Here is a 19,050-nt window from a genome sequence, read left to right as displayed (position 1 = left end):
GTTGCCAAATCAACCGTTACAAATATAATTAAAGTGTTTGGGGAACGTTTGTCGACAGCCAGGAAGTCTGGATCGGGGGGAAATCGAAAACCGGAAGCCGCTGAGACGACAAAGAGAGTTGTCGGTAGTTTCAAGCGAAACCCTAACCTCTCTCTCCGAGATGCCGCAAATAAGCTGGGTGTATCGTCTACAACCATGCATCGAGCCAAAAAACGAGCCGGACTATCGACTTACAAGAAGGTAGTGACTCCAAATCGCGATGATAAACAAAATACGACGGCCAAAGCGCGATCCCGGAGGCTGTACACGACGATGCTGACGAAGTTTGACTGCGTGGTAATGGACGACGAAACCTACGCCAAAGCCGACTACAAGCAGCTTCCGGGACAGGAGTTTTATACGGCAAAAGGAAGGGGAAAGGTAGCAAGCACATAAAACTGTCAATGTTCGCAAAGAAATATCTGGTGTGGCAAGCCATCTGTACCTGTGGCTTGAAAAGCAGCATTTTCATAGCTTCCGGGACCGTCAACCAAGAAATTTACGTGAAAGAGTGTTTGAATAAACGTTTGCTGCCTTTCCTGAATAAACACGGTTGTTCCGTACTGTTTTGGCCGGATTTGGCATCTTGCCATTACGGTAAAAAGGTCATGGAGTGGTACGCCGCCAACAACGTGCAGGTGGTTCCCAAGGACAAGAACCCTCCCAACACGCCAGAGCTCCGCCCAATTGAGTAATACTGGGCTATTGTCAAGCGGAACCTAAAGAAGACCAAAAAAACTGCTAAGGACGAGCAGCAATTCAAGGCAAACTGGCTTTCTGCGGCGAAGAAGGTGGACAAGGTGGCTGTACAAAATCTGATGGCAGGTGTCAAGCGTGAGGCCCGGCAATTCGGATTTGGAAAAGCGAAAACCTAACTGAATATTTTTCCTGAATTTTATACTAATTGAACTTGAAAAAGAAATTTAATTTGATTTTTTAAATAAACGATTTCACCGATTTACACACGTTTTCCCTTGACCAAATTTTGACGGTATCACCCTTTATGCAACGTATATAACTTAGAATATAAATTTGTATTACCACCACGGTTGCCACAGTTGGTAGAATTCTACCCAAATTAGTAATATTTTTTGTTAAATCTCTATAAAAATAAAATTTTTGAAAAAGTTTCTATTAACAAATTTTTGTGAGAAATTTTTCTATAGAAATAAAATTTTGACAACAAATTCTATAGAAATAAAATTTTGAGAACATTTTTTATAGAAATATTTTGAAAAAAATTTTTATAGAAATACAATTTTGACAAAATGTTCTATAGAAATAAAATGTTGACACAATTTTCTACAGGAATAAAGTTTACCACACATTGTTAAAGATCAAGCCTTGCCGGCTTCTAATTTCCTCCTCTAGAGCCACCAAAATGTAAAAATTATTACAAATTGTGTTGAGTGAAAATGTCCTACATTGTGGCCCTACGTCCCTACAATACGCTAAATATTAGAAGACCACTACATATAGGGAATTTCCCCTACTTCTAGCAACACTGGTTGTGTTGATATTGCAACTACGGGGTTAGTATGCCACTAATATTGAGCCCATTATTAAAAAAGAGAAAATCGTTAAAATGGTGTGGGTAATAAATACAAATTTGTAAAAATCGAGCAATATTCTTATGTAAGAGCTACAAGTACGTATAAGTACGATCGGCTAGTACATCAAAATTTTAAATTTGAGTAACATTGGTTAATAAATAAGAGTACTATGGCCAAATTTGGGAAAATCGAGCGATGCATATATATGGAAGCTATATCTAAATCTGAACCAATTTGCATAATATTTTGCATAATATTTTGCGGGTTTGATTAATACCACAAAAGGTTACCTTCTGCAAGATTTGAGTAAGATCAGTTAAGAAATGAGGTCTGTATGGTCAAACATAAGGTTATTAGGGGCGAATTTTTCAAAATCGGGTGATACATATATGGGAGCTATATCTGCATCTGAACCGATTTCGATGAAATTGTGCACATATAGTTAGTACTATAGAGGACTGGTTCTAGCCAACTTTTAGTAAGATCGGTTAATAAATAAGGGTTCTATGGCCAAATTTGGGAAAATCGGACTATACATATATATGGGGCTATATCTAAATCTGAACCGATTTCGATGATTTTTCGCACATATAGTTAGTGCTATAGAAGACTAAATTTAGCCATATTTGGGTAAGATCGGTTGATAAATAAGGGTTTTATGGCCAAATTTAGAAAAATCGGGCGGTACATATATATCGGAGCTATAGCTAAATCTGAACCGATTTCGATGATTTTTTGCACATATAGTTAGTGCTATAGAAGATTATATTTAGCCAACATTGAGTAAGATCGGTTGATAAATAAAGGTTTTGTGGCCAAATTTGGGAAAATCGGGCGAAACATATATATGAGAGCTATATCTAAATCTGAACCGATTTAGATGAAATTTTGCAGACTTGAAGAGCGATGGAAAAGATTACCTTTTGCCAAATTTGGTGACGATCCGTTTGAAAAAACGCGCAACCTGGCCCCATTTGTCGAAATCGGGCGATACGTATATATGGGAGCTATATCTACATTTGATCCGATTTCTTCCAAATTCAATAGCGTTCGTCCTTGTGCCCTAAAAACTCCCTGTACCAAGTTTCATCAAAATCGGTTAATAATTGCGACCGGAATCCTGTGAACAACAAATACATGGACAGACGGCCGGACGGACGGACTCTGAATCGATCGGTATATATTTTATGGGTTTTAAAATCAATATTTCTGGTAGGCACATATTTTGGCCGATCAAACTTATTTTACCCTGACCACTATGTGGTTTAGGGTATAAAAAGACTGTACGTATAGTTTGACAAAATTTTCTATAGAAATTACATTTTAACAAAATTTTCTATAGAAATAAAATTTTGACAAAATTTTCTAAAGAAATTAAATGTTGACAAAATTTTCTGTAGAAATAAAATTTAGGTATATTATTTTTGGCTCGAGTGGTTTGTGTGATTGGGGATCAGCTACATATAACTATAGACCGATATGGACCAATTTTGGTATGGTTGTTAGCGGCCATATACAAACACCACGTTCCAAATTTGAACCGTATCGGATGAAATTTGCTTTTCAGAGGCTCCGCAAGCCTAATCTGGGGATCGGTTTATATGGGGGCTATACATAATTATGAACCTATGTGGATCAATTTTTGCATGGTTGTTAGAGACCATATACCAACACCATGTACCAAATTTTATTTATTTATTTGTATATTTCTACACAGCAAGACAATGTCTTATAATTATAGTGCAGATTTCAATAGTTGAAATAATACCCATCTTAATTAGGATTACAATAATTCATATAAAGGGAAATTTTATAAAAAATTGAGGAAAACCATTTCTTTTAAATAGTAATAATTTATATAATTAATGATTTTTGAAAAGTAATATGTTATTAGTATTTATAATAATATAGTAGAATATTTAACATTGAAATACAAAGACGTGATAGTATGTAAAAAAGAAGTTTATGAAGGACAAGATAAATGTAAATTAATTCCGATACAATTGAAGTATTCGCTTTTTAAAAATAAAGGGGTTGCTGATGCTTTGTATGTTGCTCGGTAATGTGTTCCAAAGACGTATTGTACTGATAAAGAAATGCCATTCGGAAACAAGACATCGACGCCTAAATGGTATTATTTTTCTTCCTCTGCTTGATCTTGTGAATTTCAATTTGTCCGTTTTACTATAAGTTTCTGCAAAAATATCAAAGCCTTTGAATTGAGGAGAGTCTGAAAACTAAATCCATACAGAGAATTCGCTAGATGTGTGAAAAGTTTTCGCCAAGAGAATTCGTATGTTCACAGCGCAGGATCGGATGAAATTTGCTTCTCTTAGAAGCTCCGCAAACCAAATCTGGCAATCGGTTTATATGGGGGCTATATATAATTATGGACCGATGTGAACCAATTTTTGCATGGTTGTTAGAGACCATATACCAACACCATGTACCAAATTTCAGCATGATCGGATGAAATTTGCTTTTCAGAGGCTCCGCAAGGCAAATCTGGCGATCGGTTTATACGGGGGCTATATATAATTATGGACCAATGTGGACCAATTTTTGCATGGTCGTTAGAGACCATATATCAACACCATATACCAAATTTCAGCCGGATCGGATGAAATATGCTTCTCTTAGAAGCTCCGCAAGCCAAATCTGAGGGTCCGTTTATATGGGGGCTATACGTAAAAGTGGACCGATATGGCCCATTTGCAATACCATCCGACCTACATCAATAACAACTACTTGTGCCAAGTTTCAAGTCGATAGCTTGTTTCGTTCGGAAGTTAGCGTGATTTCAACAGACGGACGAACGAATGAACGAACGGACGGACGGACATGCTTAGATCGACTCAGAATTTCACCACGACCCAGAATATATATACTTTATGGGGTCTTAGAGCAATATTTCGATGTGTTACAAACGGAATGACAAAGTTAATATACCCCCCATCCTATGGTGGAGGGTATAAAAACGTGGATGTTCTTCTCCTCATCTATATTTGAGGTTGTATGTCGAGCCTGGTTTTTACTACGCTTTGTGGAAATCTCAAAATATACAGTACAGTTTAGTTCATTTTTCGAGTTAGTTTATTCATAGAGTATATTTTCTCTAAATTTACTCTTTTCGACAAAAGGTATTTATTTCTGTTCTACCAAAGATATTGAAACTTTTTTTTCTCTGGTCACTTCTTAACACTTGGATAGGAAACAATCACAGCTTCTTTATCACAGCTCGCTTAATTGTGATTATTTTTTATTGCATATTTTATTCATTTTCGTTGAAACTCCTCCTACCTCCATGTCCCATACCATTCGATGATGATGATGGCCAGTAGCTGAGTAATAATCGTAATAAAAAATAACAATAATCATCAGTAGCAATGGCAGCAGTAGCAACATCATCATCATTTGCATCTTTTACATCTTTGGCCCTTGAAAAAGAAAAACTTAAATATCCAATGGGGTCCTTCTCTCATGACTTTCATAGCTCATCCTTATGATCCATGGGCCTCATGATGGGCCATGGACATGGACATTGTTGCTGTAAGAGCATTCAATGACCAAACAAGCACGCCGAGTTAAAGGGAAAGCTTCCACCATTTCCCACATCCATATGCTTCTCTTTGTTATCCTTTATGTTGTGTTATTTGATCTGGGCATGTGAATGTAATGCAATTGGTGAAGATAGTGGCGGGCGGGTGGGTGTGTGGATGTGGTAGTGGTTTCATGGCATTACCATCGCCTTCCCAAACATCACTGATTGCAAAATTCAAAATTAATTTTTTTCTCTGCTCCATCTCTGAAGGACCACCGATTCATTTCGTTTCACTTCTGGCCACATCTTTTGTTGGTGGTTCCCAGTGATTTCTGTATGTGGCTTTGATGATGTTGCATTGGCGGATTTCTTATTTGCTTTAATTAATTGCATTTGTAGACTTGTTCTTGTTTTCTGTGGACATGTAATAGAGGCTAGTGATAGAGAAAGAGAAAGCATGGACCAATGCTCTTCAACTCTGTTCAAGGATTTATTTTACTGTTTATTAAGCAAAATTATGCCAATTTTGTTCATTAATTATAAAAATATTTCATGCAAAGCAAGAAACAATTCAATTTCGTATTCTACGATAAATTCTGCAAAATTACACAATTTCTCTTTGGGGGTAGGTAAAAAGGAAATCTGATATTTATAACAAAAAATTCTTTGATTTAAGGTTTTTCAATTAATCGGTTTTGGCCAACTATATATATATCGATTTGATTGTATGGAGGTTACATATAGGATCGAAACTAATAGCAGATATACAAGATGTATATCTCATTGGTCCTTGTTATAACCCATGTAACATAAATTGGCTTGAATATCTATTTCGTTACTTACAAATTTTGAGAGAACGAGAAGGTTCTCACAAGGATTAAGAGGAGTGACAAACTGTTGTCATTTTTCTTGTTGAATGACGTAATCTTTTGGTATGGTATAGACCCCGAAGAAATTTCAATGCAGTAGCTCGCTACACAAATGCAGATGGATTTCTTCAGGTAAAAGCTAACTTCTCAGTAGAAATAACGCAGAGAAATGCGTTGAAATTTATACGGCTAACCCGATTTCAAAATCTGAATATTAATCCTAAAGATTACTACCAGAATATATTATACATTTCCGTCCCCATTGGTACTAAGTCAAACTTTTCAAGGATCTCTCGAATCAAAGGACTTCACTAACCATCAGCGACTACACAGTGCTTAGCTTTAATGTCCACTATGAACTTGAAAATTTTCTCCTAGACAACGACTAGGAGGATGTAACGCAGGCTGAGTTACATGGCTCTACATTATTCACAGAGAACGAGAACGTTCTCACAAGATTTATCTGATCCTAACTAATTTTATGCCAAGAGTATATCTATCAGAAGAAAGGAAATGGGAACTCGCTTTACACTTGCAAATCGATTTCTTCAAGTGACTTCTCAGTAGAAATAGCGGAACTCGCAGAGAAGTATGATTAAATTCATCCGACTAATCCAAGTGATTCCAAAATCCGGATACTAATCATGGAGATAATACTAGACTCGACGAACACATTCTGAATGTTTAGTTTTTGCTAAACCATTATTTCAAGAATCCTGGCAAAAGGAATTAAAGGACTTCGGTGACGAGACAGTTCTTAGTCTTAATGGCCACTACGATGTTGAAAAATATATCCTATACAACAACTAGGAAGATGTAGCCCTGGCTCAGCGAATTTATGACTCTACATTATTTACAGAGAGTGACAACGTTCTCACAAGAATTATAAGCAATGATATGGGTTATTGTCTGTTTCGGTGTGGTAATTCTATGAGTATATGTTAATAATCAAAAGGAAGCAAATTTGCACGACTCCGAAGAATTTTCAATGCAATAGTTACTGTTCGAGTTCTTCAGCGCAGCTTCCCAACGGAAATAGAAGAACACGCCGAGAAGTGTAATGAAATTCATCAAACTAATCCAGTTGAAGTTTACCTCCTGGATTGATGAACATGTACGCTATGTTTAGTTTGGGCATTTAAAATAGTCTGTGAGCCCTAATAAGAACATCAGAGATTAAAAATATCCGTCGCCGTTTGTAACAAGACGGTCTAAATCATGCATAATAAGCAGCATTCTCGAAATTGTACTTAATCAGCTTCGAAAAAAAAAAAATTTTTAGCCAAAAGGTAACTTTTTTCATTTTGGTGAAGGCCTCTTCCTTTTGGGTTTCGAAAGAGATCCGGCAGGATAAAATGGTTAGAATATCCGCTTGTCCTACAGATTGTCATGATTTTTTGTGGTACTTCCTAAAATTTGAATGAATTTTTTCATGTACATTTGATGAGAAGTGACCTTTCTTATGTATTTTGATCTGCTGAATTCGAAAATTAAGGTTTAAAAATTTTTCCGGCAGATTCATTGTAAACAAGATTTTTTTTTTTTTTTGAAAATTCGCCCTATTATTACGAGATATGATTTGTTTAGTGATAGAGGCCGAAAAATTAAAAATAACCTTCATGCAGATCAAAATACATAGAAAAGTCACCTATCATCAAATGTATATTTTCAGTGTACACTAGTGCTATTATTTGATGTACCAAAACCGCATAGTAACAGGTTGGCTTATAAGTCCCCGGTCTGACACATAGATGGCGTCCCTAGTATTAAATGCATATTATTTTTATATAGTACCAACCTTCAAATGATTCGTGTCAAAATTTGACGCCTGTAAGTCAATTAGTTTGTGAGATAGAGCGTCTTCTGTGAATCAACTTTTGTTATTGTGAAAAAAATGGAAAAAAAAGGAATTTCGTGTTTTGATAAAATACTGTTTTCTGAAGGGAAAAAATACGGTGGAAGCAAAAACTTGGCTTGATAATGAGTTTCCGGACTCTGCCCCAGGGAAATCAATAATAATTGATTGGTATGCAAAATTCAAGGGTGGTGAAATGAGCACGGAGTACGGTGAACGCAGTGGACGCCCGAAAGAGGTGGTTACGACGAAAACATAAAAAAAAAAAATCCACAAAATAATTTTGAATGATCGTAAAATGAAGTTGATCATCAAAGATATCAAAGGAACGTGTTGATCATATCATTCATCAATATGCGGAAGCTCTGTGCAAAATGGGTGCCGCGCGAGCTCACCTTGACCAAAAAGAACAACGTGTTGATGATTCTGAGCGGTGTTTGCAGCTGTTAACTCGTAATACACCCTAGTTTTTCCGTCGATATGTGACAGTGGATGAAACATGGCTCCATCACTACGCTCCTGAGTCCAATCGACAGTCGGCTGAGTGGACAGCGACCGGCGAACCGTCTCCAAAGCGTGGAAAGACTCAAAAGTCCGCTGGCAAAGTAATGGCCTCTGTTTTTTGGGATGCGCATGGAATAATTTTTACCGATTATCTTGAGAAGGAAAAAACCATCACAGTGATGGCGTTATTAGAGCGTGTGAAGGTCGAATCGCGGTAAAACGGCCCCATATGAAGAAGATAAAAGTGTTGTCCCACTAAGACAACGCACCGTGCCACAAGTCATTGAGAACGATTACAAAAATGCATGAATTGGGCTTCGAATTGCTTCCCCACCCACCGTATTCCCCTGATCTGGCCCCAGCGAATTTTTCTTGTTCTCAGACCTCAAAAGGATGCTCGCAGGGAAAAAATTTGGCTACAATGAACAGGTGATCGCCGAAACTGAGGCATATTTTGAGGCAAAACCGAAGGAGTACTACCAAAATGGTATCAAAAAATTGGAAGGTCGTTATAATCGTTGTATCTCTATTGATGGGAACTATGTTGAATAATAAAAACGAATTTTGACAAAAAAAATGTGTTTTTCTTTGTTAGACCGGGGACTTATCAGCCAACCTGTTATTGTACCAAAAACGTAGCAATACCAAATATCATGAAGGTTAACATCAAAATCTTGAAAAGGATAATGATCATTCAAGACAACTTTGGACATTCTAGACGAGAGCTGGCGACATTCATATCTAGTAATGTGTGATATAGGAAACGTTTCATTCGAATTCAGATTTATTTAGCACCATTATATTTTAATTTCTCTGCATAGACAATCATCCCCCTAGTTTTAGTTGTTCAAAATTAAAATGTTCTCTTTGATTTGAGAGAAGTGTTGCAATTGTCCGTAAAGATAAACAGATTTTGAGTTGTGTTCCTGCTTTAATTTATGAACTTAAAGAAAATTGAAAAATGTACCACATGTGTAGGGGGGGTACCACAGTACCCTTTTTACTCAAATATTATCAAGGAAGTTACAAATGTTTAATATCAACCCTGGTCAAAATAGATGGTAATCCATTCAAGGAACTTTCGAATTTTGACAAAACGAATTAAAAAGCCTCAATCACCTTCAAGTGATTGAAGCCACAGTTTATGTAATATCTTCACCCAGAAAAAACTGCCTTCGAAACTAAAGGAAAAAATGTTCATCAATATGGTTTATCCATTTTATTACCATTAAGGTACATTTTTGTGAGAAATAATAAAATTTACTTGTTTCAGTAAAAAAATCCTAAACTGTAAGCAGTTAGGAATAGTTCATTAACTAGAATAAGGCATGAAATTTTACTCATACAGTTTTCTTCGCTGGGTATAAGAATTTACTACTGAACAAGAAAATTTTATTCACCGATAACAAAGCATTCGTAAAAATAAACAAAATCTGAACTAAAACCAAGTTTCCTCAAAATTAGTAAAATTTCTTATAAAATGATAATTGCGACTTCCTTTGTAATAGAAAGTTTTTCATACATACGAACAACACTTGGCATAGAAAATATTTTAGTTCATTCGTACTAAGAAGTATGCAATCCTTTCAAAACTTAAGGAAACACACTTGTTAGAATATAGGAAATTTTCCTATATTTCTATTGTCTACCTGTAATCGATACCTGTCATCGTAATCGATGCGTTTGCGCGTGGGTGTAATCGATATGTTTGCGCGTGGGTTGTTTTTTTAGTTGGAATCGCGTTGTTGTGGTATACGGAGAGATTGTTAAAAAATAATATGGTAAAATAATATAATAAATAACAAATAAAATATATAAAATATTTGTTATTTTAAATTAGTGAGAAAAATTTTCGTTTTTTGAAAACAAATCTATCAATGTTCGTGGTGGTATATAAAGAAAGAAAACACCAGCAGAATAACAACCCTTTCATTTGTCTTCATTTTGGAATCTTCAATTATCAGGTAATATTCAGTGACGCTAACCTTTTGTAACAAAAATGGTTTATGATTTTTTATATTTGTAGGTATTGAAATTGCAAAAGGAGGACAAAATCGTTAACTTATTAAAAGTGAAAAGTACAAGAAGAAGAAAAAGTGCGTTTTACAGTTGATAATATCACATGGAAATTGGAAATAGTGCAATAATAAACTAATATTGCAAGGACAGTCGATGCTGTTGATTACTAATAAATATATTCAATATATTAATAAAACATGTCTTTTATTGAAGATAAAATTGCTTATATAAATAAATAAAATTGTATTTAAAAACGAAGCTAAGCAGTTCTAATTATGAAGTAAAAGTTTTACCACAAATATGTAAGATTTGTCCAAATGAATGAAAAAATTTCAATAAAATCATTCCATATATGAATTCAAATCAGTTAAATTTTTTCATTCTGTAGTATAGTGGTACATAAATATAGGAAAATGTTAACTAATATATGGAGTGCCTTATACCTAATTTCTACGAAAATCACATCGTTCAAACAAATAAAAATGTCTTTGGCGCTATACGAAGTTCAACTTTCTTCACAATGAGTTCATTTTAACTTAAAGAAGGGGTCACTTTTTTCTAGGTGTTACATATCATTGGAATCTGGATATTTTTAGGGAAATAGGTTTCTTCAAATCCCCCCCTAAAGTTCTATATACTATCAAGTAACCAACTACAAGGAGCGATTTTCAAAGGAAATTATTATACATGATCCGTGGTGATGGATATGTGAATTTCGGCCCAACTGAACTTACAGCCGCATATTCTGGTTTCAGGGTAATTTGAGCCTATTGCCACAGTCAATAGACATCCGTAATTAATATCCAATCATAACAAATCAGAATTACTTCCTTTTGTGTTTTTTGTTTTGCTTTTTTAATTGGCACTTCCAATAATACTTCAAGCATTAATAATTGCCAGTAATTTACAATAAAATGAAAAAATGCCCGAAATCATTCATCTCAACAAAAATATTGTAAACGGATCTAATTATTGTTATGAAGCCATTAATATTGTCTGAAATACTCCTAACAAGGCTACTCCATAAATTGGTGGAACGAATAGCCGAGGAAAAAAACTTAGTAAGCAATAAAAAAAGGCCAAATTTTCAAACGCCTCTCACCACCCCCACAAAATAGCCGACCCATACAATATCATACAAGCGAAACACCAACAAAACAAGAATAAAAGATGAACAATAGTAAAAAACGATGAAGCAATCATTAAAATCAAACGTTTGACCAAATTCCAAATAGGAAATTTCTCAAACTTCCGTTTCCTCATTTGATTCGGTCGTTCGTTCATTCGGCTCCTCTCTGGTTATGTTTAACGACCCAGTGCTGTTTTAAGCAATTTTTTCCGTTTTGTGATGCGATGCGATCAAATGAAGAGATTCAAATCTTTTGACATGCGACAGCAGAAAAATACGAAGATTGAAACGGAAACAGGAAACAGTACAACAGTAATAATGGTTAACTTGACAAGAAAGGAGAACCAGAAAAAGACACAAACAAAAAAAAAAAACACGGCCAACAATCAAAGTGAATCGAATAGAAGCTGCCATTGCGACAATGTGGCCTTCATTACATTTTTTTATGTAGAAATTTCTTTGGAGTGCTAAAGAAATTTGGTCGGATACTGTAGAATATGGAAAAGCAGAGGGGATGTGGCCAACGAATACAAAACCAACGGAAAAAAAGAAAATCAAATTATTTGTGATTCTTTTATTGGTCGTATTTCAGAGGAATGTCTCACAGAAGTGAAACGTTAGACTTCTCAGAGGCATTGTTTTTTTAGTTTATGGTCATTTCTAGGGACTAAATATAGACTAGCTTATTATATTATTAAGGTTATATTTGTTATTCATAATTTCTTTACCACGAATCATAAATTCTCGAAAAAAAGCTAAAACTTATTTTGTAGCCTATTCCCATAGCACTCATAAAACCTTCTAGAGAAATTCCATTTTACCATGTAATTATTAGATTTTCTTATCGAAAACCTTTACCACTGGAAAGACCATTTTATAACCTCCATTTTATATTTTCCTTTTCCCCTTCATTTGTCACTTTTTCTTTTATGACTTTCCCCACTGATGACCGATTTCCATGAATTGATGGCTGATGGACCGGAATGTGATTGTTGCAAATCTGACATCGTACAGTACGAGCCCAGGGCCGTGTGGAAAATTGGATGAATGACGTTTTGGATGAAATGCGTCGTTCGAATCGTTACTTAACCAAAAAAGCCATCTTCGATTATGGCACTGACCTCGAAATAACAAGGTAAGATAAACCGTATGGAAAGAAAGCGAAATGAAATAGGTAATACCCCTTGACATTTCCAACGAAAATAAAAGCGAATGTGAATCATGATATGAGGGTGGGATATTTAAGCAATATATTCTCGCTCATGGAAAAAAAATTCATGTGGGAATATTTTCTCTATCGGAATAAAGACGCAATATACAAATTTGTTTACTTCTGTTGATATTCTTTCAAGATTTTCTTGAATTCGTTATAAGATGTGAAAGAGTCAACGTGAAGGTGGGTGATCTAGAACGAAACTTGTAACAATGTACGCCCAGCAAAATATGTTGGGTCATGTTTACCTTAAAAAATTTAAAGCTTTTTTAGAGCATTTAATTTAATTTGTTTTTACATTTAATTTATTTTTACATTTAATTATAAACACATAAACCATTTTTCTGATTCAATTGCGAAATTAATTGATCTAATTATTGTTTTTTTTTTTTTTTAAGTCCTCAATCACGAAAATGATATTATCAATCACATTTTTAATTGGACATAAAAAATATTTTAACTGATGTGATTTGAAAATTTCAATTAATTTTTTAAACGATTCAATTAAAAATGTAATTAATGTCGATTGCAAAACTCAATTAATTAATTAATTTATTCAATCAAAAATGTAATTTAACTTAATTAAACTTTTAACTGTTTAAACTTTTTAAACAATTAATTGAGGTTAGCAATCGACATTGATTAATTTTTATACCCTCCACCATAGGATGGGGGGTATATTAACTTTGTCATTCCGTTTGTAACACATCGAAATATTGCTCTAAGACCCCATAAAGTATATATTCTGGGTCGTGGTGAAATTCTGAGTCGATCTGAGCATGTCCGTCTGTCCGTCCGTCTGTTGAAATCACGCTAACTTCCGAACGAAACAAGCCATCGACTTGAAACTTGGCACAAGTAGTTGTTATTGATGTAGGTCGGATGGTATTGCAAATAGGCCATATCGGTCCACTTTTACGTATAGCCCCCACATAAACGGACCCCCAAATTTGGCTTGCGAGGCCTCTAAGAGAAGCAAATTTCATCCGATCCAAAAATTGGTACACATCGGTCCATAATTATATATAGCCCCCATATAAACCGATCCCCTGATTTGGCTTGCGAGGCCTCTAAGAGAAGCAAATTTTTTTCCGATCCGGCTAAAATTTGGTACATGGTGTTAGTATATGGTCTCTAACAACCAAGCAAAAATTGGTCCACATCGGTCCATAATTATATATAGCCCCCATATAAACCGATCACCAGATTTGACAGATGCAGTTGAAATTTGGTGCGTGGTGTTAATATATGGCCTCAAACTCCCATGCAAAAATTGGTTGGAATCGGGCCATAATTATACATAGCCCCCATATAAACCGATCCCCAGATTTGGCCTCCGGAGCCCATTGGAAGAGCAAAATTCAACCGATTCTGTTGAAATTTGGTACGTGATGTTAGTATATGGTATCCAACAACCATGCAGGAATTTATTCATATCAGTCCATAATTATATATAGCCTCCATATAAACCGATCCCCAGATTTGACCTCCGGTGCCTTTTGGAGGAGCAAATTTCATCCGAGTGAGTTGAAATTTGGTACATTGTGCTAGTATATGACCGTTAACAACCATGTCTAACTAGGTCCATATCGGTCTATAGTTATATATAGCCCTCAGATTAATCGATTCGCAATCACACACAAATTGGTCCATATCAAGTTCATAATTTATGAAGCGACCCCCATTTTTCAATTCTGGCTCTTTACGTACCGTGCAAAAGTCCATATCGGTTCGTGATTATTTTTATACCTTTTTTGTCTAATATAAATCACGTATGGAGAAGTGTTAAGATAACACAACCCAGGTAATTCCATTGTGGATGACAGTCTTTCGTAGTTGTTTCTACGAAATCCATGGTGGATGGTACATAAGATTCGGCCTGGCCGAACTTACGGCCGTATATACTTGTTTGAATTAAATTGTTAATTGGAACAATTAATTATTTAATCAAAACCACGGAAATTTCTTAACTCTCAGTGTGTTCTTAGTTTTATTAAAAAAATATTGTACCAATTAAATTTTTAATTAAAGGCGTAACTATTTTCAATAATTTTCTTAGTTTTGTGTTTTTTATTAAAATATTGGTTTATCAATCAATTTTTTTATAAAAATTTAAAAAAATCAATAATTTTTTAGTCTTTTGATTAAAACGTTAAACCTTATTGGTATGCACTAAACTTCGTTACTAATCAACGAAATGTACGCAGCATTGATACCATTTTTCTACTGTATAAAGGGTGATACGGTCAAAATTTGGTCAAGGGAAAACGTGTGTAAATCGGTGAAATCGTTTATTTAAAAAATCAAATTAAATTTCTTTTTCAAGTTCAATTAGTATAAAATTCAGGAAAAATATTCAGTTAGGTTTTCGCTTTTCCAAATCCGAATTGCCGGGCCTCACGCTTGACACCTGCCATCAGATTTTGTACAGCCACCTTGTCCACCTTCTTCGCCGCAGAAAGCCAGTTTGCATTGAACTGCTGCTCCTTAGCATTTTTTTTTGTCTTCTTTAGGTTCCGCTTGACAATAGCCCAGTATTTCTCAATTGGGCGGAGCTCTGGCGTGTTGGGAGGGATCTTGTCCTTGGGAACCATCTGCACGTTGTTGGCGGCATACCACTCCATGGCCTTTTTACCGTAATGGCAAGATGCCAAATCCGCCCAAAACAGTACGGAACAACAGTGTTTCTTCAGGAAAGGCAGCAGACGTTTATTCAAACACTCTTTCACGTAAATTTCTTGGTTAACAGTCCCGGAAGCTATGAAAATGCTGCTTTTCAAGCCACAGGTGCAGATGGCTTGCCAAACCAGATATTTCTTTGCGAACTTTGACAGTTTTATGTGTTTAAAAATATCTGCTACCTTTCCCCTTCCTTTTGTCGTATAAAACTCCTGTCCCGAAGCTGCTTGTAGTCAGCTTTGACGTAGGTTTCGTCGTCCATTACCACGCAGTCAAACTTCGTCAGCATCGTCGTGTGCAGCCTCCGGGATCGCGCTTTGGCCGTCGTATTTTGTTTATCATCGCGATTTGGAGTCACTACCTTCTTGTAAGTCGATAGTCCGGCTCGTTTTTTGGCTCGATGCACGGTTGTAGACGATACACCCAGCTTATTTGCGGCATCTCGGAGAGAGAGGTTAGGGTTTCGCTTGAAACTACCGGCAACTCTCTTTGTCGTCTCAGCGGCTTCCGGTTTTCGATATCCCCCCGATCCAGACACCCTGGCTGTCGACAGACGTTCCCGAAACACTTTAATTACATTTGTAACGGTTGATTTGGCAACTTTTAGCGATTTTGCCAGCTTTGCGTGCGAGTAGCTCGGATTTTCGCGATGCGCGAGCAACATTTTGATACGCTGCTCTTCTTGCTTGGACGGCATTTTGACAACTGAAGAGTGAATTCCAAAATCAAAATAGGAGCAACATTCTACACACACACACCTTCAAAATGAGGGGTGTTCAGGGTTTTTAAATGCAAAATTGAAAGAAATACGTCAAGTATATTGACGAAATTTTGACCGTATCATCCTTTATCTCTACATTGAAAAAAAAATACCGTTTTATAATAAGAATACATATCTCATTTATCAAATTTTCGTTCTCTTTTTGGGATACATTAATAAAACTATTCACATAAAAACAAATTCCAGTTAGAAATCCAAATTAAAGCAGACTTTAAAGTAGAGGTGTGCTCGTGAGTGAAATTTCACTCACACTCACGCACATTCACGAAGTCAAATATTTATTCATGCACGATAAGTGTCGTAGCCACTCACAGTCACGAAATGAAAAGCAGTAATCACGCACGCGCACGCACGAAGTACTTTTACAGACTCACGCTCACCCACGATTCACGACAATTCACGTGACCCACCACAAATTCACGAGACTCACGACATTTTCCCATCGGAAATAAGCAAGGGTAATAAAATTCATAAATAAAATATAGTTCGACAGCTAAATCAATTTCAGTTATACGAGTAAGAATTAAATCTTAATTTTTTTCGTGAGCGTGAGTTTGCAGAAATTTTATTCATTCACGAACCGATGTTATTACTCACGCACGCTCACGCACATTCACGAAAGATTTTATTCACGACTCACGTGATTCACGCTTGTCAGGATAATTTCGTGCCACGCGCACACCTCTCCTTTAAAGTAAAAAGTGGTCTCTCCAAAGATGCAGATCATCATTGCGTGGATATCCTAAAATTTAGGTTGCGTAATCTTTAATAGCACGTAAATATTATTTGCAGTGTACTAAGGTCAACTAAGTTTTAATAATTCTGAAAAATTCTTCAAAATATATAAAATCATCTTTAATTTTGTTTAATTTTTTTTTTAATTTTTATTTCCTAAAATTAAATACGCAGAACTCAAATTTAAAAGAGAATTGTGTCCTAAATGCATTCTTACTTCAATTCTTTGCTTTTTGGCTCGGAAGCAATACCAAAATCCTTGGTGTAAAGACAAAGTCTTTGGAACCGCGCTACCTTTTTTTTCTCAGTATATATGTGTGCTATATTTAAATATACATGTATGGATCACTGCATTCAATTGTCCACCATTTATTTCTATAGCTTTGTATAATTACTGCATATTTTGAAATAGAGTTTAAAATTTAAACTAAATTCATTGTCTACAATTCAATTCAATGTAATCCCCCACTTCCTATTACGATATGACTTTCACATCTATAGACAATGTGTAACATCTGGACACTTCAGACACCATACGTTGCCTTATGGCAGTACACATGAATTCCATGATATCTTTGTAAGGATTTTTTCGCCACAATATCTTGGTGGTTTTTGGTGGTCATGACACCATCGCCAACATCAACATCAAAACCATTGAAGGCAATACTCCCCGTGGCTTTGTCATCCGGCAGAATACTTTAAATTGCCACCATCAAATGGAGATATTTTCAAGACACATAATGCATTCGGGTTTAAGTGGCTTCAAACATGGTCTTATAGCTGGCAGAGGGAGGGGACTGATGGTCCACCCTCCATGTTATACTTAAAACATTAACTGAGGTGGCAGCGGCTGCTGGTTGTTGCAACAACCGTTTTTTGTGTTACGATGCGATTTTTTACGACCTACAATGAATAATTTTGTCGTTATAAGCGATTTATCTTTTTATTGCCATCGATTAACCGCAAGACCAATATCACACTGTCGTTCGCCGATGATAATGGCGCTGCTACCACCGCCGACAATGGATGATGATATTGCTGCTGCTGCATGCGTTAAAGGTGGCTGTGGCGATGGTAGTGATGGCTAGTGCGGTTACTATGTTATGGAGAAATATCCCCCTACAGCCCCGCATTAATTTCACGAAAGAAACAAAGGGTATAACATAAAGCATCGTACGAGGCCTTTTCTATTGGAATTTCCACAAAACGAAAAAGAAAACTATAAATTTTCCAGTTCCAGATCAATTTTTTGGTATTGATACCGAGCCAAAAAAGGAAGGAAAATTTTGGTTAGTTTTAGAAAATGTTAACTAAACAGTATTACAAACGTTGATTGCACAAAATATAAGTAAATATTATTCGGCAAATGTAATAAAATATTTCAGACATAATTATTTTTTTTTCACCTTTAAGGTGTTTAGCCGCCAAAAGCGTAATTTTTTTACGATTACTTTTCTTTACTAATCCATTTTAAGGAATGAAAACTTTGTGCAAATTTGGTTTGGCCTATTCCCCATCAAGTTATATTAAAATTTGCAACAAATATGTATAATTTTATGCCTTTTTTACTGATTTAGTTTTCACTTTAGCGGCTAAACTCGAACTTAATACTCACCTTTAAAGGTGAGTACCATGTTCGATTTTTTCACCAAAACACTAAATTAAAAGTAATTAAACGACGATTATATTTTGATCGAGTCTTGCCAAATAATGGATGGAAAAGATCCAAGGAAATGATTGCAAATAATTTTATATTTCTAAATTAGTTCCCCAGCAAAAAAAGCGTCGCCAAAAAATAATGAAAATGTTCTTTTTGGATCCGGAAGTGATGCATAATTGACGCCGAAGCGATGAATTTAACATGGGCTTGTCATAGGACGGAAGTCCTCCATTTCAACGGCCGTTGCACTGAATTTGCATCACTTCTTTAGGTGTAATCCGAATTCAGTGTTTTGGATGTAAATTATAAAATTCTGTTATATTTTGTCAAATAAATAATTTTTATAATTTTTTATAGTTTTTAATGGATTCTAACGCTTGTTGGAAACGTTTGATCTCAAATATTTTCAAAAATTCACAATTTTTCAGATTGAATTTATCTTTTTTTTTCGACAAAATTAAATGAGTTGTACC

The 19,050-nt window shown here is 35.5% G+C and overlaps 1 protein-coding gene across 1 annotated transcript in view; it reads left to right on the top strand.

Annotated features, from left to right (window-relative positions):
• The window catches only part of Dhc98D (Dynein heavy chain at 89D), a 252,715-nt gene that overhangs the window by 99,348 nt on the left and 134,317 nt on the right, over nt 1–19,050 (top strand). The window contains exon 26 of the mRNA XM_075295234.1: nt 12,524–12,644. Within this exon, the coding sequence (XP_075151349.1) occupies nt 12,524–12,644 (121 nt within the window). The remainder of the gene's footprint in view (nt 1–12,523; nt 12,645–19,050) is intronic.

Source organism: Haematobia irritans, chromosome 1 (genome assembly GCF_050003625.1).
Source record: "Haematobia irritans isolate KBUSLIRL chromosome 1, ASM5000362v1, whole genome shotgun sequence".
NCBI lineage: Eukaryota > Metazoa > Arthropoda > Insecta > Diptera > Muscidae > Haematobia > Haematobia irritans.
This window is presented reverse-complemented; position numbering and strand designations above follow the sequence as displayed.